Raw genomic sequence first — 26,959 nt, forward strand, 5'->3', positions numbered from 1 at the left:
AAAATGTTGAATTTTCAACCAAAAATATGAATTTTCAGCAAGAAAGTTGGAATTTTTTAACCCAAAAGTCCGAATTTTCCACAAAATACATTAATTTTCTACCAAAAATTGAATTTTCAACTAAGAAAAATTAATTTTTAATTTAAAATATCATTTTTCCAACAAAATAGTTCGATTTTCAATTTAAAAAAATTAATTTTCAAGAAAAATGTTAAATTTTCAACCAAAAATATGAATTTTCATAATGAAATTTAATTTTCCAACCGAAAATATGAATTTTCAGCAAGAAAGTTGGAAATTTTAACCCAAAAGTCCGAATTTTCCACAAAATACATTAATTTTCTACCAAAAATTTCAAACAAAATAGTTGGATTTTCAATAAAAAAAAATATACATTTTCAAAAAAAAAGTTAATTTTCAACAAAATACATGAATTTTCTACCAAATAGATGAATTTTTAACTGAGAAAAATTGTTTTTCAATTTTAAATATCAATTTTCAATCAAAAATATCAATTTTCAAGTCAAAAGAAAAATTTTCAATTAAAAAAATAATAAATTTCGAGAAAAAGATGAATTTTTAATAAAAAATATGAATTTTCATCATGAAATTTAATTTTCAACCCAAAAAGGTCAATTTCTGACAAAAAAACATGAAATTTCAGCTAAATTAATTATTTTTTCCCGAAGAACGATTAATTTTCATTTTAAAATATCATTATTCAACCAAAATAGTTAAATTTTTCACCAAAAATATGAATTTTCAGGAAGAAAGTTGGAATTTTTAACTAAATTTTTAAATTTTCAATTCAAGAAAATAACTTTAAGAAATAAAAAAAAAAACAAATTTTTATCTAAAATTATGAATCTTGAACCATAATAAATCAACTTTTGAGAAAGTAGTTCAACTTTCAATCAAGGTCCGAAATTTTCAACCTAAAAAGACGAATTTTCAACAAAAAATGTAATAGTTGATATTTTAACAAAAAATATTTAAATTCAAAATATAAAACAGTTGGATTTAACCCTAAAAGACAAATTTTCAACAAAATACTTGAGTCCACATCTAAAAAAAATTAATATCCAACTAAAAAGTTTAATTTTTAATGAAATTTTTGGTTGATTCTTCCTTTTGGTTAAAAATTCAACATTTCGACTGAAAGTTTGTCTTTTTTTTTTAATCGAGTATTCAACTATTGCGTTGAAAATTTTCGTATTTTATTAAAAACTCGATTTTTTTTAGAAATTATTTTTTTTTAAATTACTTCTTTTGATTTGTTTAAATATTTGTTATGTTAATTAAAAAATCATTTCTGTTGTAAAAAATGAGTTATTCGATGGAAAACTTGTTTTTTCTTTTGGATGAAAAGAATTTTTTTTACTGAAAAATTTAATTATTCAATTTTTTGTTGGAAATTCTTTTTTTTTGTTTTAATTAAAAATTTAACTATTTTGTTAAAAACTACCGTATTTTGTAAAAAATTGATTTTTTTAGGTGAAATTTTTTTTTTTTTCTTGTTAAAACTTTGTCTTTTTGTTTAAAAATTCTTCTTTTCGGTTAAAACCTCAAGTATTTCAGTTAAATATTTATTATTTTATTTCAAAATAAATAATTAAATTATTAATTATATTAATTATGAAATGTTTGTTTCGAAAATTATCTTTTTTTATTTAAAAGTTCAATTTATGCTTTTTAGTATTTATCTTTTTTAGTAAAAGTTAATTTTGTTTTTTGATAATTCAATTAATTTTCTGTTGGAATTTTTGTTTTGTTTTAGTTGAAATTTCAACTTTTTGGTTGAAGATTAGTCTTTTTTAATTAAAAATTCAACTGTTTCGTTAAAAATTGATGTATTTTATTTAAAGAATTGTATTTTTTTATTCGAAAATTAATCGTTTTGTTTGAAAATTAATTTTATGGTTTAAAAATGTATCTTTTTGGTTGATAATTCAATTATTCGAGTTGAAAATTTATCATTTTTTAGTTCAAAGTTCGACAGTTTGGTTTAAAACTAATTTTTTAAATTACAAATTTAAATATTCAATTTTTTTCGTTAAACATTAATTCTTTTTAGTTTAAAATTCAAAATTTTCGTTGAAAATTTATGAGTTTTGTTGAAAATTAGTCTTCTTTTTCAAAAATTAATCTTTTTGGTGTAATTGAAAACTGATCCTTTATAGTTCAAATTCAACAATTTTGCTAAAAATTTGTTATTTCAAATTGAAAATTCAATTATTTCGTTGAACACTCACGTACTTTGTTAAAAAAAATTATTTTTTTCAGTAGAAAATTAACTTTATCAATGAGAATTTATTTTCTTGTTTAAAAATTCTTCTTTTCGGTTAAAAGCTCAAGTATTTCAGTCAGATATTTATTATTTTATTTTAAAATTCATGTTTTAGGTTGGAAGTAAAATTAATTGGTTGAAACTTGAAAACTTTTATATTGAAAATAAATTTTTTTTGGTTGAAAATTCCTTCGTTTTGTTAAAAATTCGTCTTTATGGTAGAAAAATTAATTATTTTAACTGAAATTGCATGTTTTTTGTCAAAAATTTATCCAAAAGACAAATTTTCAACTGAAAAATTAATCTTTTTCGTTGAAAATTAATTTCTTAGTTGAAAATTTGTCTTTTGTCGTGAAAATTTATATTTTTCGTTGAAAATTTTGCTATTTTCGTCGAATATTTATATTTAACATTGAAAATTGATATTTTGAATATAAAATAAACCTTGTTTAGTTTGAACTTTATGTGTTTGGTTAAAATTTCAATCTTTTTTGTTGAAAATTGATATTTTAAATTGACAATAAAAAAGAAAATAAATAAATTCATTTATTTGGTTAAAAATTCGTCTTTTTGGTAGAAAATCCTGAGACTTGGGTCAGAATTTCAAATTTTTTCTTGAAAATTCATATTTTTGTTTGAAAATTGAACGATTTTGGTTGAAAATTTATATTTTAAATTGAAAATTAATTTTTCTTAGTCGAAAACTCGTGTATTTTGATGAAATTCGTATTTTTGGTAGAAAATTAATTTGCTTTTCAGAAAATTAATAATCTTGGAATAAAAATTCATGGTTCTGGATTAAACATTCATCTTTTTTTTTAATTAATATTTTTGGTTAAAAACTTAAATATTTTTGTTAAAAATTGATCTTTTAAATTTAAATTGATATTTTCAAATGAAATTCATATTTTTAGTTGAAAATTTTTTCTATTTTGGTCGAAAATTTATATATCAAATTGAGAATTGATATTTTTAATATAAATAAATCTTTTTAGTTTACAATTGATGTATTTGGTTAAAAATTCGTCTTGGTTTAAAAATCCAAACTTTTTTTGTTGAAAATTGATATTTTAAATTGAAAATAAAATAATTAAATTCATTTATTTGGTTAAAAGTTTATCTTTTTGGTAGAAAATTTAGAGACTTGGGTTAAAATTTTAAATTTTTTCTTGAAAATTCATATTTTTGGTTAAAAAATTCAAGTTTTCTTTTCTTTAAAATTTATAAATTTCCTTCAAAATTAATTAGTTTAGCTGAAATTTCACATTTTTGTTGTCAAAAATTTATCCAAAAGACAAATTTTCAACTAAAAAATTAATTTTCAACAAAAAAGTTGTTTTTGTTGAAAAATTAATCTTTTTTGTTGAAAATTAATTTTTTTGTTGAAAATTTGTCTTTTGGCTTGAGAATTCATATTTTTGTTTGAAAATTGAACGATTTTGGTTAAAAATTGATATTTTAAAATGAAAATTGATACTTTCAATTGAAAATTAATTTTTGTTAGTTAAAAATTCATGTATTTTGTTAAAAATTCATATTTTTGGTTGAAAAATTTGCTATTTTCATCGAAAATTGATATTTTAAATATAAAATAAATCCTTTTTATTTAAAAATTAATGTATTTGGTTAAAAAATCAAACTTTTTTGTTGAAAATTAATATTTTTGGTTGAAAATTGATATTTTAAATTGAAAATAAATAAATTCATTTATTTGGTTAAAATGTTATCTTTTTGGTAGAAAATTTAGAGACTTCAGTTAAAATTTCAATTTTTTTCTTGAAAATTAATATTTTTGGTTAAAAATTCAAATTTGTTCTTAAAAATTTATAAATTTGATTGAAAATTAGATTTTTTAGTAGAAAATTAATTTTTTGTTGTTGAAATTTCATATTTTTCGTTAAAAATTTAACTATTTTTGTCAATTCATATTTAAATTAGAAATTGATCTTTTAATTTGAAAATAAACTTTGCTTAGTTGAAAATTCCTTTATTTTGTTAAAAATTCCTTTATTTTGTTAAAAATTCGTCTTTTTATGGTAGAAAATTAATTTGCCTTTCAGAAAATTGATAATCTTTGGTTAAAAATTCAACCTTTTTTCGTTGAAAATATAACTACTCTGTTTGAAAATTGATCTGTTAAATTACAAAATTTCTTATAGTCTTGAGTAAAAAATGGATTATGGATGAAAAGGAATTTTTTTTTTGCGGAAAATTGATCTATTTTGTTGAAATTTTTTTTTATCTTTTTAATTATATATATTTTTTTAACTAAAAGTGTAGCTATGAATCCAGTTGAATATTTCATAATTTTAGTGAGACATTTAACTCTTTGGTTCAACATTCTATTAAAAATCCGTTTGATTTTGGATGAAAATTTAACTAATTGTTTGAAATGTGAAATTTTTTATTCAAATTCAAAATATTTGTTTGAAAATTTATGTAATTTGTCGAAAATTTGTCTTTTTTTCTTCCGTAGAAAATTAATCTTTTTGATAGGTATAAAAGTCAAATATTTCATTTTAGTTGAAAATACTTCAATTTCTCCAACTGGAAATTTTATATATTTTTGGTTGAAAATTGATCTCTTCTAGAACAAAATTTAACAAGTTGACTGAAAATTGTTTTTTTTTTCGACAAAAAATTTAATTATTTCTTTGAAAATGCCCTTATTTTGTTAACAAAATTCGTTTTTATTTGTCGTAGAAAATGACCTTCTTCGGAATTTTATGTCATTGTTTAAAAATTCTTTTTTTTCGGTTTTGAAAAGAATTTTTTTGGTTAAAAATATAAATATTTTATAATTTTAGTTAAAAATTCATCTTTTAGGCTAAACATTCATTTTTTGGTTACAAATATATTTATTAAATTTTTGTTTGAAAAATGAACTTTTTTTATTTAAAAATTCGTCCTTTTTGCTTGAGAATTGTTTTTTTTTTTTAAACTTAAAACTTAATTATTTCAGTTTTGGTTAACAATTGATCGTTTTTAGTAAAAAAAATTTTTTTGTTGAAAATTCAACTAATTCAGTTGAAGATTCATCATTTTAGTGGAAAAATTCATCGGTAAGGTTGAAAATTAATTTTTTCTTTTAGAATTGTAACTATTCCATTTTCTGTTTGAAAATTATTTTATTTTTTAGTTTAAAATTTAACTATTTGATTGAATATATGTCTTCTTTAATTGAAAATTTAATTGTCTTGTTCAAAATTCATGTATTTTATTTTAAAAATGGTATTTTTTTTTTTTTTTTTTTGGTAGAAAATTAATCAACTGTGATTATGTTACTTTTTAGTTGGCCGGAAAAAATGGAAAAACTGGGAAATGAAAAATTGTCTGTCGAATCGCCACCCTGTCCAATTTTCACCGATAAATTATTCCGAGAATTAAAAAATTTTGAATATAAAAATGGAATAGTTTAAATTGAAATCGGGTATTATTTTTGTGGTTTTGTTATCGGTTTTAGGTCGATGGAAAACTGCTCTGCTGGCTCTGCACTCTTTCCTATAAGCGCGCACTCGCAAAAACAAAGCAGACAGAATCAGAAAGACGAGCTCACTTGAAATTGGCTCAACAACGAGCTGCAAAGCACAAAGAACAAAAGTAATTTTTCTTTTTGTTTTTTTCTCTCTCCGATTTTCAAGATTTTATGGCCTAAAATCCCCTATTATCAATATTTGTTTCCTAAATTCTCTTATTTTCAAGATTTGTATAATAAATTCTTCTATTTTTTATGATTTGATCCCTAAGGTTCCCTATTTTTAAGTTCGGTTCTCTAAAATTCCCTATTTTTAAGATTTGGTCTCCAAAATCCCCTATTTTAAAAAATTTTATCCCTAAAGTCCCCGATTTTTAATATTTGGTCTCTAAAGGCCCCTATTTTCCAGAATTTTTTTGTCTAAAATCCCCTATTTTCCAGATTTTCCTTCAAATTTCCGATTTTCAAGACTTTGTTTTACTAAAATCCCCTATTTTCCAGACTTTTTTTGATCTCAAATCCCTTATTTTCCAGATTTTTCCCATAAAGTTCCCGATTTTCAAGATTTTTTTGTCCTAAAATCCCCCATTTATCAATACTTGTTTCCTAAATTCTCCTATTTTCAAGATTTTTTTGGTTAAAATTCCCTATTATCAAGATTTGTATAGTAAATTCTTCTTTTTTTATGATTTGATCCCTAAAGTCCTCTATTTTCAAGTTCTGTTCTGTAAAATCCGCTATTTTTAAGATTTGGACTCTAAAATCCCCTATTGTTAAGGTTTAGTCTTTAAAATCTCCTATTTTATCAATTTTATCTCTAAAGTTCCCTACTTTCAATGATTTATTTTAAAATTCCCTATTTGTAAGATTTGGTCTTCAAAATCCCCTATTTTTAAAGTTGTATCCCTAAAGTTCCCTATTTGCAATGATGCATTCTAAAATTCCCTATTTTTAAGATGGTATCTTTAAATCCCCTATTTAGAAAAATCCCTAAAGTTCCCTATTTTCAAGATCTGTTCTCTAAAAACCCCTATTTTAAAGATTTGGTCTTTAAAATCTCCTATTTTATAAATTTTATCCCTAAAGTTCCCTATTTTCAATGATTTATTCTAAAATTCCCTATTTTTAAGATGCTATCTCTAAAATCCCCTATTAAAAAATATCTATCCATAAAGTTCCCCATTTTCAATGATTTATTCTTAAATTCCCTATTTTTAAGATGGTATCTCTAAAATCCCCTATTTAAAAAAAATCTATCTCTAAAGTTACCCATTTTCAATGGTTTATTCTAAAATTCCCTATTTTTAAGATGGTATCTCTAAAATCCCCTATTTTAAAGTTTTAACCCTAAAGTTCCCTATTTTCAATGATTTATTCTAAACTTCCTATTTTTAAGATTGTATCTCTAAAATCCCCTATTTAAAGAAAAATTATCCCTAAAGTTCCCTATTTTCAGTTATTTATTCTACAATTCCCTATTTGTAAGGTAGTATCTTTAAAATCCCCAATTTTTAAAGTTTTATCCCTAAAGTTTCCTATTTTCAAGATCTGTTCTCTACAATCCCCTATTTTTAAGATTTGGTCTTTAAAATCCCTTATTTTTTAAATTTTGTCCCTAAAATTCCCGATTTTCAAGATTTTGTTTATCTAAAATCTCCTTTTTTCCATACTTTTTTTGGTCTAAAATCCCGTATTTTCCAGACTTTCTTTAAAGTACTCTATTTTCCAGATTTTTCCCCTAAAATTCCCGATTTTCAAGATTCTTTTGCTTGAAATCCCCTATTATCAATACATGTTTCTTAAATCTCCTATTTTAAAATGATTTTTCGTAAAATTCCCTATTATCAAGATTTGTGTAGTAAATTCTTCTATTTTCATGATTTGATCTCTAAAATCCCCTATTTTTAAAAATCTGAATCACCATTTTCAAAATTTTCAAATGCAAAATCCCCTATATTCAAGATTTAGTGTATAAAGTTTCCTATTTTCAAGATTTGGCCTTCAAAATTGCCCATTTGAAAGAAAAATCTGTTAAGTCTCCTATTTGGAACATTTGTGTCCTAAACTTCCCTATATTCAAGATTTTTTTGCCTGAAAGTCCCTATTTTAAAAATTTGGTCTCTAAAAAGTCCTATTTTTAAACTTTGGTGTCTGAAATCACCTATTTTTAATCGATTTCCTCCCTAAACTTCCCTATTTTCAAGATTTTTTGCAAAAATTTCCCTATTTTCAATATTTAGCCTCTAAAGTGTTATATGTTTAAGATTACTTTGCCTGAAATCACCTTTTTTTAAAGTTGGTACCTAAATTCTCCTGTTTTCAATTACTGATTATAAAATTCACTATTTTCATAATATAATCTCTAAAATCCCCTATTTTAAGATTTGGTCTCTAAAACTCCCTATTGTCAAGAATTGATTTCTAAAGATCCCTATTTTTAATGATTTATTCTAAAATATCATACTATTAAAATTATATCTATACAATCCCCTATTTTTCCAATTGTATCCCTAAAGTCCCCTTTTTTCAAAATTTCATCTATAAAACCACCTTTTTTCCAGATTTTTTTGCCTAAAATTCCCAAGTTTCAAGATTTGGTCTCTAAAGTGTCCTATTTTAAAAATTTGGTGTCTGAAGTAACCTATCTTTAAACTTTTTGCTTCCTAATCTTCCCTATTTTCAAGATTTCTTAAATCAATTTCCCTAATTTCAAAATTTGATCTCAAAAATCCGCTATATGCAAATTTTTTTCTCTAAAATCCCCTATTTTTTAAATTTGAACGCAAAAATCCCCTATTTAGAAGATTTGATGTCTAAAATCCCGTATTATTTTTAATTTGTCCCCTTAAATATATTTGATTCCTAATTGCCCTACGTTTATGATTCACTATCTGAAGTCTACTATTTTCAAAATTTGTTTCCCAAACTTCCCTATTTTCAAGATTTGTTTTCCTCAATTACACTATTGGTAATTTTTGATCTCTAAAATCCCCCTTTGTAAAAAAAATTTGATCCCTAAAGTCCCTGATTTTCAATTATTAATTCTAAAATTCCCTATTATCAAGATTTGTTTACTCAATTTTTCTATTTTTTAGTTTTGTTGCCTAAAATTCTCTATTTTCATTATGTAGTCTCTAAAATTCTCTATTTTGTAAGATTTGGTCTATAAAATCCCATATTTTCTAGACTTTTGTCTAAAATCCTTGATTTTCAAGATTTTCTTTGACTAAAATTCTTTATTTTTAATATTTGATCTTTAGTGTCCTATTTTCAAGATTTGGTTTCTGAAATCACCTATTTTCAAGATTTTTTACCTAAGTTCCCCTATTTTCAAGGTTTGATCTTTTCATTTATTGATTCTAAAATCCCCTATTTTTCAAGTTTCGATCTATGAAATCCCCTATTTCAAGATTTTCTTCCTATTTTACGGGTTTGATATCGAAAGTGTCTTACTTTCAAAATTTGATGTCTGAAAACCCCTATTTACAATATTTGATACATAAAATCCCCTATTTTCAACATTTGTATCCTAATTTCCCTATTTTTTATGACGTAGTATCTGAAGACTACTATTTTCAAGATTTGTTTGTCAAACTTTCCTATTTTCAAGATTTTCTTTCCTAAATACCACTATTTTTAATATTTGATCTCTAAAAATCCCTATTTTTTAAAATTTAATCTCTAAAATCCACTATTTGTAAAATTTTGATCCCTAAAGCCCCCTAATTTCTATACTTGCTTCCTAAATTCTCCTGTTTTCAAGATTATTTTGCCTAAAATTGACTATTTTCAAGATTTTGTCTCTAAAATTCCCAATTTTATAGATTTTTTGCCCTAAAATCCTCTATTTTCAAGATTTTGTTTTTAAAATCCCCTATTTTCCAGATTTGGTTGTGATTAAAATTCACTATTTTCAAGATAATATGATCCCAAATGTTCCCTATTTTCAAAATTTAGCCAAAAATCTCCTGTTTTCTTGATTCGTTCCCTAAATTCCCCTATTTTCATGATTTGGTTTTTAAAATCCCCTATTTTCAACATTTTTGTTTGGTTTAAATTCATTATTTTCTAGATTTGTGCTCTAAAATTCCCTATTTTCAAGATTCTTAGGACTAAAATTCATTATTTTCAAGATTTGGTTTTTAAAATCCCTTATTTTCAAGATTTTTAGGACTAAAATTCACTATTTTCAAGATTTGGTTCCTAAAATTTCCTATTTTCATGATTTGATCGCTAAAATGTACTATTTTCAATATTTGTTCCAAAAAATTCCCTATTTTTAATATTGGTTCCCTTAACTCCCCTATTTTCAAAATTTTTTTTGCCTAAATTCGCCTAATTTCAATATTTGCTTCCTAAATTCTCCTGTTTTAAGATTTTTTTGCCCAAACTTCACTATTTTCAAGATTTGGTCTCTAAAGTCCCCTATTTTTGAGATTTTTTTGGCCTAAAATTCCCTATTTTCAAGATTTGATACATAAAGTCCCCTATTTTTAAGATTTGTTTCATAAAGTCTCATATTTTAAAATTTTTTCGGCCTAAAATTCCCTATTTTCAAAATTTGATCTCTAAAGTTTCCTATTTTAATGATTTGCTTTTTAAAATCCCCTATTTTCAAGAATTTGTTGTGGTTAAAATTCACTATTTTCAAGTTAATATGATCCCAAATGTTCCATATTTTCAAAATGTAGCCAAAAATCTCCGGTTTTATTGATTCGTTCCCTAAATTCCCCTGTTTTCATGATTTGGTTTTTAAAATCCCCTATTTTTAACATTTTTGCTTGGCTTAATTTCATTATTTTCAAGGATTGTTTTTGAAAATCGCCTATTTTAAAGATTTTTTGGCCTAAAATTCACTATTTTCCATATTTTGTTTTTAAAATTCCCTATTTTAAAGATTTTTTTGGTCTAAAGTTCCCTATTTTCAAGATTTGGTATCTAAAATCCCCTGTTTTTAATATTTGATTCATAAAGTCCCCTATTTTTAAGATTTTAATCTCTGATGTCCCTCACTTACCAAATTTCTTTCCTAAAGTCCCTTAAAATCTTAACAATTTGTTGAAATGCTTTGGAATTTTTCGAAATTATTAAAATTCCCCTAAATCCCGTGAAATCGTAGAAATCCATGCCCTATTTTTAATATTTATTTAATAAGCTCCTCTATTTCAAAAAATCTATTTTACATATTGTCATTCATACAAATGAATTTTCAACAAAATAATCAATTTTCAACTCAAAAAAGTTTAATTTTCATCTAAAGTGATCAATTTTTAAATAAAGAAAGAAGAATAATTTTTAATATATTACATGAATTTTCAACTAAAATGATGGATTTTTATTTAGAATTATTACATTTTCAGTTCACAAAAAAGTAAATAATTTTCGACAGAAAAAAAAGTTATATTTTCAACGAAAACGATGTATTTTCAATTAAAATAATGGAATATTCTACTGAAATAATATATATCTTCAGTTAAAAAATCAATTAAAAAATATATATATACAATAATCAGAAGAAAATAGCTCATTTTTCGACCAAAGATGAATTTTTAATTAAAATTATGATTCTTCAAGAAAGAAAATTAATTTTTAACGAAAGAGTTTAACTTTTAACAAAGTAATTAAATTTTTACTACAAAAGAGTTAAATTCAGTACATTTTTAACTGGAAAATTTGAATTTTCAAATAAAATAGTAAATTTCGTACAAAATAGTTGATTTATCAACTATTCCGGTGACAAATTTATTTTTTTGTATTGAAAATTCAACTTCTTTAGTTAAAAATTTATTATTTTAGTTGAAAATTCATCTGTATGGTTTAAAATTCGAATATTTTAGTGAAAAAATTTGTATTGTTTCATTTGAAAATTAATTTTTTAACTGAAAATTGAACTGTTTTGTTGAATTTTTTTTATTTAGTCGAAAATGCATGTATTTTTTAAAAAAATTATCTTCCTGATTCAAAATTCAATTATTTTTGTTAAAGATTCATTATTTTAGTTGAAAATTCATCTTATTTTATTAAAAGTTCAGTTTTTTTTTTAAATTCAACTGTTTCGTTGAAATTTTTTTTTTTTAAATTAACCTATTTCGGCAAAAAACTTTTTTATTGAAAATTCGTTTCTTTTTTCATAAAAATTAATTTTTTTGGTTGAACATTCAACTATTTAAGTTTTATATTCATCATTTTAGTTGCAAAATTCATCAGTTTGGTTTGAAAATTAATTTTTTAATTGAAAATTGAACTATTTCTTTGAATTTTTGTTTAGTCGAAAATCCGTCTTTTTTTATATAGAAGTTAATCTTCTTAATGGAAAATTTTTACTATCCAGTTGAACAGATTATTTTCGTTTAAAATTCAGCCTTGCCAGTTGAAAATTAACTATTTTAGTTTAAAATTTATCCTTATGGTTTAAAATTAAACTATTTTCAATTAAAATAGTAGATTTTTAACTTGAAAAGTTGAACTTTTAAACAAAATAATAACCTTTCTCGCACAAAATAGTTGAATTTTCAACTAAAGTAGTGAATTTTCAACTGGAATAGTTCAATTTTATAATATAAAGTTGAATTTTTAACAAAAATAATAAATTTTTAACTTGAAAAGTTGAATTTTAAACCAAAATAATACATTTTTCACTGGAATATTTTAATTGTATCAACTATTCCCGTGAAAAATTGATTATTTTGGTTTAAAATTAAACTTTTCAAGTTACTAATTTACGATTTTAGTTGAAAATTCAAGTTTTCCAGTTAAAAATTCAATTATTTAATTTAAATTTAACTGTTTCGTTGAAAATGTATGATTTTTGATTAAAAGCTAGTCTTTTTTTAATGTAAAAATTAATCTTCTTGGTGGAAAATTCAACTTTTCCATTGAAAAATGTACGATTTTAGTAGAAAATTCATCTTCACGGTTTAAAATTCTATTTTTCTAGTTAAAAATGTATTATTTTGGTTGAAAATTCAGCTGGAAAAGTTGAATTTTCAAACAAAATAATACATTTTTCACCAAAATCAGTTGCATTTCAACGTTAATAATAAATTTTTAACTGAAAAAGCTGCATTTTAAACAAAATAATTATTTAATTAACTAATAACATTAAAAAATTTATTATTTTGGTTAAAAATTCAACTTTTCAAGTTGAAAATCTACTATTTTAGATGAAAATTCATCTTTATGGTTTAAAATTCGAATATTTGAGTAAAAAAAATTATTATTTTGTTTGAAATATCATCAGTTTCGTGAAAAATTAATTTTTTAACTGAAAATTTAACTATTTCGTTGAATTTTTTTTATTTAGTCGAAAATTCATGTTTTTTGTAGAAATTAATTTTCTTTTGATGAAAATTAATTTTTTTTTAATTGAAAATTCGTCTTTTTTATGTAAAAATTAATCTTTATGGTGGAAAATTGAACTTTTTCAGTTAAAAATTTATTATTTTGGTTGGAAATTCAGCTGAAAAAGATGAATTTTCAAACAAAATAATAAATTTTTTCAGTGGAATAGTGAAATTTTCAACGAAAATAATACATTTTGAACTGGAAAAGGGAAGATTTCAACCAAAACAATTCATTTTAATCTAAAATAGTTGAATTTTTAACTATAAATATCAATTTTCAACTAAAATAGTAAATTTTAAACTTGGAAAAGCTGAATTTTCAAGCAAAATAATGAATTTTTCACTGAAATATTTGAATTTTATACCCTAAAGATAAACTTTCGACCAAAATAATAAATTTTTAATTGAAAAATTTGATTTTTCAATCAAAATAATAAATGTTTTCACTAAAAATAGTTGAATTTTCAAACAAAATAATGCATTTTTTTCATTTGAATAATTGAATTTTATTATCCTAGTGATAATTTTTCAACAAAAATAATAAACTTTTAACTTGGAAAAGCTGAAGTTGAAACAAAATGATAAATTTTCAACTGAAAAAGTTGAAATTTCACCGAAAATAATAAATTTTTTCAATAAAAATAGTTGAATTTTCAAACAAAATAATAAACTTTTAACTGTAAAAGGTGAATTTTAAACAAAATACTTAAAATTTGTCAACTATTCCAGTGAAAAAAAAGTTTTAACCCGGAAAACCTGAATTTTAAACAAAATAATAAATTTTTTTCACTGGAAAAGTTGAATTTTCGAACAATTTAATAAATTCTTACCAGGAAAAAATGAATTTTCAAAGAAAAATAATAAATTTTCAACTAGAAAAGTGAATTTTAAACCAAAATAATAAATGTTTTCACTGTAATAGTTTAATTTTATCAACTATTCTAGTTAAAAATTTATTATTTTGTTTGAGAATTCAACATTTCTGGTTAAAAATTGATCATTTTGTATAAAATTCAGCTTTTCCGGTTTAAAATTTATTATTTTCGTTGAAAATTCAACTTTTCAAGTTATTATTTTTAATGAAAAAGCTGAATTTGAAACAAAGTGCTAAACTTTTAACTTGGAAAAGTTGAAATTTCAAACAAAATAATAAATTTTTAATTTGGAAAAGCTGAATTTTAAACAAAATAATAAATTTTTTCACTGAAAAAGTTGAGTTATCAACGAAGATAATAAATTTTTTACGAAAAAGCTGAATTTTCAAACAAAATAATAAACTTTTAATTTAGAAAAGCTGAATTTTAAACAAAATAATAAATTTGTTTTACTCAAAGTAGTTGAATTTTCAACGAAAATGATAAATTTTTAACTAGAAAATAATAAATTTTTGTAATAAAAATAGTTGAATGTTCAAACAAAATAATGCATTTTTTCACTTGAATAATTGAATTTTATTACGATAATGTAAAATTTTCGACCAAATTAATAAATTTTTAACTTGGAAAAGCTGAATTCTTAACGAAAATAATAAATTTTTTCACTAAAAATAGTTGAATGTTCGACAAAAATGATCAGCTTTTAATTGGAAAAGTTTAATTTTTAAGGAAAATAATACATTTTTTCACTGAAAAAGGTGAATTTTCAACAAAATGATAAACTGTTAATTTGGAAAAGCTGAATATTAAACAAAATAATAAATTTTTTCATTAGAAAAGTTGAATTATCAACGAAAATAATAAATTTTTCACTGGAATATTTGAATTTTTTTTAAATAAACAATTTTTTGAATTTAAAAAAAAAAATACTAAATTTTTTTACTAAAAGTAGTTGAATTTTAAATGAAAATGATACATTTTTAAATTGGAAAAGTTGAATTTTTAAACAAAATAATAAAGTTTTTCACTGGAAAAGTTGAATTATTAACGAAGATAATAAATTTTTAACGAAAAAACTGAATTTTCAAACAAAATAATGAACTTTCAATTTGGAAAAGCTGAATTTTAAACAAAATAATACATTTTTTCACTAAATATAGTTTAATTTTAAACAAAATGAGAAACTTTTAACTGAAAAAGTTGAATTTTTAAACAAAATAATAAATTTTTTCACTAAAAATAGTTGAATTTTCAACGAAAATGATGAATTTTTAACTTAGAAAAGTTGAATTTAAAAAAAAAAATTTTTTTACTAAAAATAATTGAATTTCAAACGAAAATGATAAATTTTTAACTTGGAATAGTTGAATTTTTAAACAAAATAATAAAGTTTTTCACTAAAAATAGTTGAATTTTCAAACAAAATAATGCATTTTCACTTAAACAGTTGAATTTTATTACTGTAATGTAAAATTTTCGATCAAATTAATAAAGTTTTAACTTGGAAAAGCTGAATTCTCAACGAAAATAATAAATTTTTCACTGAAATATTTGAATTTTTAATGAAAATAATCAATTTTTTTCACTGAAAAAGCTGAATTATTAACGAAATTAATAAATTTCCAACTTTTAATTCTTAAATTCTTCGTTGAATTTTCAACGAAAATAATAAATTTTTTCACTACAAAAAGTTGAATTTTAAACATAAACATAAACTAATCATAAACTTTTAACTGGAACAGTTGAATTATCAACGAAGATAATAAATTTTTCACTGAAAAAGCTGAATTTTCAACAAAATGATAAATTTTTAATTTGGAAAAGCTGAATTTTAAACAAAATGATAAATTTTTAATTTGGAAAAGCTGAATTTTAAACAAAATAATAAATTTGTTCATTAAAAATAGTTGAATTTTTTCACTGGATAAGTTGAATTGTCAACGAAAATAATCAATTTTTCACTGGAATATTTGAATTTTTAATGAAAAAAATCAATTTTTTCACTGAAATATTTGAATTTTTAATAAAAATAATTAATTTTTTCATTTTAAGAGGTCAATTTTTAACGAAAATAATAAATTCTTCACTGAAAAATCTGAATTTTCAACAAAATGATAAATTTTTAATTTGAAAAATTTTAATTTTTAAAGAAAATAATAAATTTTTTAACTAAAAATGGTTGAATTTTTTCACTGGAATATTTGAATTTTTAATGAATATAATATATTTTTTCACTGGATAAGTTGAATTATCAACGAAAATAATAGATTTTTTCACTTAAATTAATTGAATTTTAAACAAAATGATAAACTTTTAACTCGAAAAGTTGAATTTTTAAACAAAATAATAAATTTTTTCACTGGAATATTTGAATTTTTAATGAAAATAATAAATTTTTTCACTGGATAAGTTGAATTATCAACGAAAATAATAGATTTTTTCACTAAAAATAGTTGAATTTTAAACAAAATGATAAACTTTTAACTCGAAAAGTTGAATTTTTAAACAAAATAATACATTTTTTCACTGGAATATTTGAATTTTTAATGAAAATAATAAATTTTTTCACTGGATAAGTTGAATTATCATCGAAAATAATAGATTTTTTCACTAAAAATAGTTGAATTTTAAACAAAATGATATACTTTTTACTCGAAAAGTTGAATTTTTAAATGAGGTAATAAATTTTTTCACTGGAATATTTGAATTTTTAATGAAAATAATACATTTTTCCATTGAAAGAGGAGAATTATCAACGAAGATAATAAATTCTTAACTGAAAAATCCGAATTTTCAACGAAAATGATAAACTTTTAACTGGAAAAGTTGAATAACTTAATAAATGATTAAATAATAAATAAAAAATGAAAGCTAATAAATAATAATTATTATTATTATTAGGATTATTATTTGAATTAGTAATTGAATGAGTAATGATATTTTGTTATTATTGTAGTGATAGTGATGATGATTGCAGATTGAAGGGGCACAACAAGAGGCCGCAGAGAGTGGACGTGACGAAGCTGCCGCCGCAGTCGGAGCCGGAGTCGAATGGACCCTCGCCGGTCAAGATTGCGAGAATGGTCGGCGTCCACGATCCCCACGATCCCAACAGTTCCGACCACGTCGTCGCCGTCACCCAGCTCAAGGAGAAAATCGCCAATCTCCAAAAGCAGATTAGCATACGAGACGGCCAACTCCTTACCAAGGACAAACAGGTTCCTTTTTCTATCTTTCTAATTCTTTTTTTTTTCTCTTTTTTTCTCTTTTTTTAATTTTATCGATTTTTATTTATTTTCATTTATTGTTTATTTTTTTTATTATTTACAACAACTTATATCGCATATTTTTCTCTCGCCACTAATTCTTTGCTCGTGCACTTTTCAGCGAGGAAAGAATTTTTTATTTTAAATCAAATACTTTTGAATTGAACCAAAAACAAACAAAAAAAAGTCACTGAAAAAATAAAAAGAACTTATTAAATCAGTTCAATTTTCATCCTAATAGTTCTTGTTTTTTTTTTTTTTTTTTTTTTTTTTTTTTTTGGTATAAAGAAATTAATTTTCTACTCAAAAGATGAATTCTCAATGAAATACATAAATTTTTCTTCTGATGAATTTTTAACTAAAAGTGATGAATCGTCAATTGGAATTTTCCATCAAAAGAAGATTAATTTTTACGAGAAAAAAAGACTTCAATTTTAAAAAATATGAATTTTTTAACGAAACAGTTGAATTTTCAATCAAAATGGATGAATTTTCAACAACAACAGATTAATTTTTACGAAAAAATACACGAATTTTCGACCAACAATTTTTTTTTTAAACGAAATAGTTAAATTTTCAACTAAAAAAGACAAAGTTTTAAAGAAAAAGTCTAATTTTGAACTAAATAATTGAATTTTTAATTAAACAAAATGAATTTTCAAATAAAATCGTAAATTTTTAACTTGAAAAGTTGAAATTTTAACCAAAATAATAAATTTTTCACTGGAATAGTTGATAAAATTAAACTATTTTAGTGAAAAATGTAATACTTTAGTTGCAAATTGATCTTTATACTTTCAATTTTAACTATTTTTAATAAAAGAGGTTATTATCTTATTTGAAAATTCAACTTTTCCAGTTGAATTTTAAAACCAAAATAATAAATTTTCAACTAAAATAGTACATTTTTAACTTGAAAAGGCTGAATTTTTAACGAAAATAATGAATTCAACTGAAATAGTTAAAATTTCCCCTAAGAGGATTAATTTCTACATAAAAAAGACGAATTTTCAATTTAAAAAAAAATTAATTTGCAACAAGGATAATTAATTTCTACAAAAAACATGTAATTTCGACTAAATAAAAAAAAATCAACGAAATAGTTCAATTTTCCGTAAAAAAAATTAATTTTAAACCAAACTGATGAAGTTTAAACAAAATGATAATTTTTTAACTGGAAAAGTTGAAATTTAAAACAAAATAATTAATTTTTTCACTAAATTATTCGAATTTTTAACCATACAGATCAATTTTCAACTAAAATCGTCCATTTTTAACTTGAACTGTTACATTTTTAACCAAAATAATCCATTTTTCACTGGAATAGTTGATGAAATTAAAATATTTCAGTGAAAAGTGTATTTTTTTTTGTTTAAAATTCCACCAAGAAGATTCATTTCTACAAAAAAAGACGACTTTTCAATAAATCAAACAATAAATTTTCAACGAAACAGTTGCATTTTTTAATTAAATATTTTAATTTTTAATTAAAAAGGAGAAATTTTCAACTAAAAAAATTCATTTTTATGAAAAAAAAGATTCGAATTTTTGACTAACAAATTTCTTTACCGAAATAGTTGAATTTTCATTTAGAAAACATGAATTTTCAACGAAACAGTTTAATTTTCATCTAAATAGTTGAATTATTAATTTTAAAAAATGAATTTTCAACTAAAACGATGAATCTTTAACCAAAATAATTTAATTTGCAACCAAAAAGGTTAATTTCTACAAAAAAAAGACGAATTTTCATTTAAAAAACATAAATTTTCAACGAAATAGTTTAATTTTGAACTAAATAATTTAATTTTCAAATAAAACAGAAGAATTTTCAACTACATATTTTTTTATCAAAAAATTCAATTTGTTTTTGTTGAAAATTCTTGGTCTTTTTTCTTATTTTTTATATTTTAAACAGATGATTTAACTTTTCTATTTTTGTTTGAAAACTTATCTTTTTTAATTGAGAAATTTAACTTTTTTTTTTTTTGAAATTTGAATTATTTTGGTTAAAATCCTCTTAATTGGTAAAAAGTCATATTTTTGTGTCAAAAGTTGAACTACATTATTTAAAAATTAATTATTTTGTTAAGAATTAATTCTTTTTATTGTTAAAAATTCAACATTTTCGTTGAAAATTCAACTATTCTGTCTGTAAGTTTATTATTTTTGGTTTGAAAACTTATTTTTTTTGGTTCAAAATTTAACTATTTGATTTTAAATTTATGTGTTTGTTTGAAAATTCATCAGTTGAGAAAAAATTTAAATCTTATATATAAATTATAAAATAAACAAATATAATTTAAAAAATTCAGTTGAAAATTTAACATTTGCATTAAAAATGCATAATTGTTTTTAAAAAATTTCACTATTTTCTGGAAAATTTTTTATGTGAAAACTCGTCTATTGACAGAAAATTTATCTTTTCAGTTGAAAAATCATCTTTGTTAATTAATTTGGTAGAAAAGTGATATTTTTTGGTCGAAATTCGAACTTTATTCTTGAAATTTTTTGCTGAAGTTTAAATTATGTTTATAAAAATTTATTTAGTTTGTTACAAAAGTCATATTTTTTTAACGTAAAAAATTGATCATCTTTGTTTAAAACAAAATATTATCTATTTTGGTAAAAATTAAACAGTTTAAAAAAAATTAATTATTTTGTTGAAAATTAAATCATTTGGTCGAAATGTCATCTTTCTTTTGTCGAAAATCGAACTTTTTTGTTGAAATTTGAATTATTTTGTTGAAAAATCATCCTCGTTTTTTTGAAAGTTTATGTATTTGTTTAAAAATTCAAGTTTTAATTTAATTTAATTATTCTGTTAGAAAATGACTTATTTTGATGAAAAGTCATTTTTTTTATTAAAAAAACTCAACTATTTTGTTAAAAATGAGGTTATTTTTTATTATTTTGGTTAAATTGCACTTAATTGTTAAAAAGTCGTATTTTTGTTTCAAAATTTTTGAAATTTTCAAGGTTTTTGGTAAAATATACAACTACTTTGTCGAAAATTTGTTTCTTTTTTTAAAATTGTTTCTTTAAATGAAATTGTCTCATTAATTATTGGTTAAAAATTAAGCTCTTTTTTTTAAATTGATTTATTTTGGTCAAAAATTGTCTTTCCTTTTCGAAAGTTTAACTTTTTTGTTGAAAGTTTGTTTTAAAATACATATTTTGTATCCGAAAATTCAAATACTTTATTTAAAATTCGTTTTTTTTTCAATTTTTTTTCTAGTTGAAAACTTAACTTGCATTTTCAGTTAAAAAAATCGTCTTTTGATGGAAAATTAATCTTTTTTAATTGAAAAATCATCTTTGTTTTTTTAATTAATTTATTTGCTTAAAAGTTCATCGGGTTTTTTATTTAATTATTTTGTTGAAAATCAATTATTTTGGTTAAAAACTTATCTTTTTTCGTTGAAAATTTGAACTTTTTTTGAAATTATTATTTTAGTAAAAATTCACTTAATTTGTTATAAAGTCATATTGTTTTTGGTGAAAAATTTTAATATTTTGTTGAAAATTCCCGTTTTTCTAAATGTTCTTTTTAAACTTATCCTTTTTAGTTGAAAAATCATCTTTGTTTTTTGAAAATGAATCTATTTGGATAAAAATTCAACTATTTTGTTTTAAAAATTAATTATTTTGTTGAAAATCAATTCTTTTTAGTTGAAAAATATAAAATTTGATTTTAAATTTATGTATTTGTTTGAAAAATTATGTTTTTTACATTAAAATTTGAACTTTTTTTTGAAATTTTTATTATTTTGGTAAAAATTCACTTAATTTGTTATAAAGTCATTTTTTTTGTGAAAAATTTAACTATTTTGTTGAAAATTTCCTTTTTTAACTCATTTTTTAAACTAAAAATTTAAGTTTCATCGTTGGTTGAAAACTTGTATTTTTTATTAGAGAACTTGTCTTTTGGTAGAAAATAAATTTTTTTAGTTGAAAAATCATCTTTGTTTTAAAAAAATTATCTATTTCGATAAAAATTCAAAAGTTTAAAAAAAATTTAATTATTTCGTTGAAAATTCAACCATTGTTTTCAAGATTTATCAGTTTTGTTTGGTTTTCAAAATTGATTGTTTTTAGTTGGAAATTCAACTACTATTTGAGTGAAAAATTGATGAGCTGAAAAAAAATGAAAATATTTAAATCTGACATATTTGGCTGAAAATGTGTCTTTTTTAGTTGAAAATTAATCTTTTTCTGCTAGCAATTGTTGTTCTTGGTTGAAATTTTTTCTTCCTGATTAAAAAGTTTATTATTTGTTGCAAATTTAAAAGTATTTCAATAAAATACTGATGATTTTTCTTGAAAATTTATCATATTGGTTGAAAATTGTTTAATTTTGTTTCGTTTGGAAATGATGAATATGTCTATTTAATGTTTTTGTTAAAAATTCTCTTACGTTATGAAAAAGTAATTTTTTTCGGTCAAAATCTGAACTAATTTATTGGAATAACATTTTTTTTTAATCATCTTTGGAAATTTTTGGAACAATTATATTTTTTTTTACATTCAACTCTTTGGTTGAAAAGCGATATTTTTTGACCGACATTTGAACTTTTTTGTTGAAATTTAAATTATGTTCGTAAAAATTCATTTAGTTTGTTAAAAAATCATAATTTTTGGTATCTATTTGGTTTAAAAATTCAACAGTTTAAAAAATAATTAATTATTTTGTTGAAAATTAATTCATTTTGTTGAAAAATGATATTTTTTGTTTGAAATTAGATATTTTTTGTTGAAATTTTAACTATTTTTGTAAAAATTGAACATTCGTTTTGGGTTGAAAACTTATACTTTTTACGTAAAAACTCGTCTTTTGCTGGAAAATTAATTTTTTTTAGTTGAAAAATCATCTTTTTTTTTAAATTATCTATTTGGTTTAAAAATTCAACAGTTTTTTTTTTAAATTTAATAATTTTGTTGAAGTCATATTTTTTTGTCAAAAATCGAACTTTGTTGTTGAAATTTTAATAATTTTGTTGAAGATTCAACTGCATTTTTTGCTAAAAAATTCAACTGTTTTGTTGAAAATTTCTTTATTTTGTTGAAAAGCGATATTTTTTTTATCGATAGTTGAACTTTTTTGTTGAAATTTGAATTATTTTATTAAAAATTAAGCTCTAATTGAAAATTTAACTTCCATTTTTAGTTGAAAACTTATCATTTTCTTTTTTTTAATCGAAAATTTAACTTTTTTGTTAAAAATTCCCTTATTTTATGAAAAAGTCATCTTTTTTTGGTCTAAATCTGCAATAATTTGTTGAAATTTCATTTTTTTTTAAATCATCCTTTTTTTAAGTTTATGAATTTGTTTGAAAATTCAAATTTTAATTTAATTTAATTATTTTGTTAAAAAACTACTTATTTTGATGAAAAATCATATTTTTTTATAAAAAAACTCAGCTATTTTGTTAAAAATTAGTTTTTTTTTTTAATTATTATTTTTTAACTGAAAAATTAAGTGTTATTTTTGGTTAAAAATTAATTTTTTTAGTTGGACATTCGTTTTTTTTTTAAATTAAAAATTAAAAATTCACTTAATTTGTTATAAAGTCATATTTTTTTGATGAAAAATTTAAATATTTTGTTGAAAAATCCCTTTTTTCTAAATGTTTTTTTTTAAACTTATCCTTTTTAGTTGAAAAATCATCTTTGTTTTTTGAAAATGAATCTATTTGGATAAAAATTCAACTATTTTATTTTAAAAATTAATTATTTTGTTGAAAATCAATTATTTTTATTTGAAAAATATAAAATTTGATTTTAAATTTATGTATTTGTTTGAAAACTTATCTTTTAATTGAAAATTTGAACTTTTTTTGAAATTTTTATTATTTTGGTAAAAATTCACTTAATTTGTTATAAAGTCATTTTTTTTTGTGAAAAATTTAACTATTTTGTTGAAAATTCCCTTTTTTCTAAATGATTTTTTTATCTAAAAATTTAAATTTCATTATTGGTTGAAAACTTGTGTTTTTTTATTAGAAAACTTGTCTTTTGGTAGAAAATAAATTTTTTTAGTTGAAAAATCATCTTTGTTTAAAAAAATTTATCTATTTCGATAAAAATTCAACAGTTTAAAAAAAATTTAATTATTTTGTTGAGAATTCAACGGTTTTTTTATTTAATTATTTTGTTGAAAATCAATTATTTTGGTTAAAAACTTATCCTTTTTAGTTGTAAATTTGAACTTTTTTTAAAATTATTATTTTAGTAAAAATTCACTTAATTTGTTATAAAGTCATATTTTTTTTTGGTGAAAAATTTAACTATTTTGTTGAAAGTTCTCTTATTTCTAAATGATTTTTTTTTAAACTTATCCATTTCAGTTGAAAAATCATCTTTGTTTTTTGAAAATGAATCTATTTGGATAAAAATTCAACTATTTTGTTTTAAAAATTAATTATTTTGTTGAAAATGAATTCTTTTTAGTTTTGATTTTAAATTTATGTATTTGTTTGAAAAATTATGTTTTTTACATTAAAATTTGAACTTTTTTTTGAAATTTTTATTATTTTGGTAAAAATTCACTTAATTTGTTATAAAGTCTTTTTTTTTTTTTGGTTAAAAATTTAACTATTTTATTGAAAATTCTCTTTTTTCTAAATGATTTTTTTAAAACTTATCCTTTTTAGTTAAAAAATCATCTTTGTTTTTGAAAATGAATCTATTTGGATAAAAATTCAACTATTTTGTTTTAAAAATTAATTACTTTGTTGAAAATCAATTCTTTTTAGTTGAAAAATATAAAATTTGATTTTAAATTTATGTATTTGTTTGAAAACTTATCTTTTAATTGAAAATTTGAAACTATATTGTTGAAAATTCCCTTTTTTCTAAATGATTTTTTTATCTAAAAATTAAAATTTCATTGTTGGTTGAAAACTTGTATTTTTTGTTAGAAAACTTGTCTTTTGGTAGAAAATAAATTTTTTAGTTGAAAAATCATCTTTGTTTCGAATTTGTCTTTTTTAGTTGAAAATTCATCTTTTTCTGGTAGCAATTATTGTTTTTAGTTGAAATTTTTTCTTCCTTATTAAAAAAGTTTATTATTTGTTGCAAATTTAAAAGTATTTCAATAAAATATTGATGATTTTTCTTGAAAATTCATCATCTTGGTTGAAAATGGTTTATTTCTGTTTCGTTTGGAAATGATGGTTTTTTTTTTTGTTTTTGTTTTTAAATTTGTAGTTGCTAGTAGTTGTTGTTTTGTTGTGGCAGATAACCGAGCTGAAGGCGAAGAATTTCACCGCCGAGGCGGAATTGCGCAACAGATTCAAGTCGTCGGAAAAGGAGTACGACGCGAAAATTAGCTCGATGCAAATGAAAATTTCGGGTCTGCTCAAGGAAGTGGCGACTCTCTCGAAAAGTACGAAACGTGACAGAATTGCCGCGACGAAGAACGAGGCGAAGAGCGAGAATAGCGGAAGTGGCACCGACAGTCCCGTGCCCTGATCAATAAATAGGTACCACCCTATCCTATCTATCTCTATCTACAATTTTTCCGATTTCTTCGAGTCGATGTGGACATTTTTACCCCCCCCCCCCCCCCCCCCCCCCACCCCCATTTTCATTTATCAATTTCTGCTAAATTAATTAATTTCTAAAATTTCTTTGTCGATTCGCAATTGAATCGGGATTATGAAATATTTAGAGCCGTCAATTTAGGAATTTTTCTTTTTTAAATTCGAGATTTTAGAGATTTTTTTTTTCACCAAGCGTCGTTTTTTTAGCCATTGAATTGTTGAAAGTCGGCCATTTTCGTTAATTATTTCCGAAGTAGTTAATTAATTAATTCATTTATAAATACATAGACAGAAATAATTATTATTTCTCTGCATTTAGATGATGATTGTTGTCATTTGAATTATTATTTTATTTTTTTTTCTATTATTAGAATTTTGTGAATTCAGTTGAATTGATTCGCGCGCAATATTAATAGAGAATGATAATAATAATAAGAATAATAATAATTGCTGTCTTTGTTGTTGTTATTTCCTATTTTCGACGATACAAGAAAGAAGAAGAAGAAGAAGAAGAAAAAAATTAACTCTGTTGTTATTTTTCTAATTAGCTTATTAGAAATATTGTCATCCGAGGAGAAGCGGAATATTAATAACCAGTTTGGGAATATATTTTCTGTTTTTTTTTTCTTTCTTTTCTTTTTTTTTTTTTTTTTTTTTTTTTTTTTTTTTTTTTTTTTTTGACTTTATCTCTAGTTGGGAGAGCTAAATTTCCTCTGCAAATTTGACAAAAAGTATAATTATATAATGAAAAGTAATAGGTGAAAAGAAGAAAAGGAAAGAAATAAAAAATTTTAAAAATCGCATCTTCTCGGGAGGATATTCCTTGATTAGAAGTGCGACAACTACGATATTTTACTATTTATAAGAATTGTAAACCATTCAACAACAACCCGAACAAGACAGACACACGTGGTGATTGTAGGACAAATTTTCAATAAAATTATGAAAAATTCCATTTTTTTTTTCGTTTCTCACTCTTAATTTTCCTCTATTTTGTCACACATTTCCCTTCCTCCGTAATTTGTGGAATTTTAATCTTTTTAGGGAATTTTTTTAGGAGATCCTGCTTGAAAATTCTGCTTTTTCGGTTGAGGATTTATTTTTTGTTTTATTAAAACATCATTTTTTTTTGTTGAAAATTCGTCTTTTTGTGGTCGAAAACTTATTAACTATTTGTTGAAAATTCGCTTATCTTTTAATTTTTTATTAAATTTAAATTTAACTTATATTTTTGATTGGAAACTTAGCCATTCGGTTAAAAATTAACTCTTTTCTTGAAAATTCATTTATTTTGTAAAAAAAAATCATATTTTTGTGTCAAACATTTAACTTTTTTTAAAAAAACTGTTTAACTATAATTTTTGTTTGAAAACTTATTTTTTTTAGTTGAAATTTGAACTTATATGTTTAAATTTTAATTATTTTGGTTAAAATTCCCTTAATTTGTTAAAAAAAAGATATTTTTTGTAAAAAAATTCCACTACTTTGTTGAAAATTCGCTTATCTTTTAATTGTTTTATTAATTGTAAATTTAACTTAAATTTTTGATTGGAAATTTAGTTATTCGGTTAAAAATTAACTCTTTTCTTGAAAATTCATTTTTTTTTAGCATATTTTTGTGCCAAACATTTAACTTTTTTCTTTTTTTTTTGCAACTGTTTAACTTTAATTTTTGATTAAAAACTTATATTTTTAAGTTGAAAAATGGGTTTTTGATAGAAAATAATTATTTCTTGGTTGAAAAATTATCTTTCATTGAAAAGTTTTGGTCGAAATTTGAACTTATATGTTGAAATTTTTATTATTTTGGTTACAATTCCCTTAATTTGTTAAAAACAGATATTTTTGGTAAAAAATTCAGCTACTTTGTTGAAAATTTTTTTTATTTAAATTGTTTCTTTAAATCAAATTTTCTCATTAATTATTGGTTGAAAACCTATCTTATTCAGTTGAAAAATAATTTTTTCAACGTTTTTTTGGTTAAAAATTCAACTCTTTTTTTTCTAATTTATTTATTTTTGTCAAAATTTATCTTTCCTGTTTGAAAGTTTAACTTTTTTATTGAAAGTTTGATTGTTTAAAAATACATATTTTGTATTCGAAAATACAAATATTTTATTGAAAATTCGTTTTTTTCAATTATTTTTCTAACTGAAAACTTAACTTGCA

The 26,959-nt window shown here is 21.6% G+C and overlaps 1 protein-coding gene across 3 annotated transcripts in view; it reads left to right on the forward strand.

Moving 5' to 3' along the window:
• The window catches only part of LOC117178717 (protein FAM76A), a 38,775-nt gene extending 13,956 nt beyond the window's left edge, over positions 1-24,819 (forward strand). The window contains exons 4-6 of one of the 3 annotated variants that reach the window (XM_033370146.1): positions 5,751-5,887; positions 16,937-17,198; positions 24,486-24,819. In XM_033370146.1, coding sequence (XP_033226037.1) covers positions 5,751-5,887; positions 16,937-17,198; positions 24,486-24,719 — 633 coding nt within the window. In that variant the 3' untranslated portion in view covers positions 24,720-24,819. The remainder of the gene's footprint in view (positions 1-5,750; positions 5,888-16,936; positions 17,199-24,485) is intronic. The other 2 variants (XM_033370152.1, XM_033370155.1) reach the window with 2 other exon arrangements.
• Positions 24,820-26,959: the final 2,140 nt, after the last annotated feature.

The sequence above is a fragment of the Belonocnema kinseyi genome, chromosome 1 (genome assembly GCF_010883055.1).
Source record: "Belonocnema kinseyi isolate 2016_QV_RU_SX_M_011 chromosome 1, B_treatae_v1, whole genome shotgun sequence".
Classification (NCBI taxonomy): Eukaryota; Metazoa; Arthropoda; class Insecta; order Hymenoptera; family Cynipidae; genus Belonocnema; species Belonocnema kinseyi.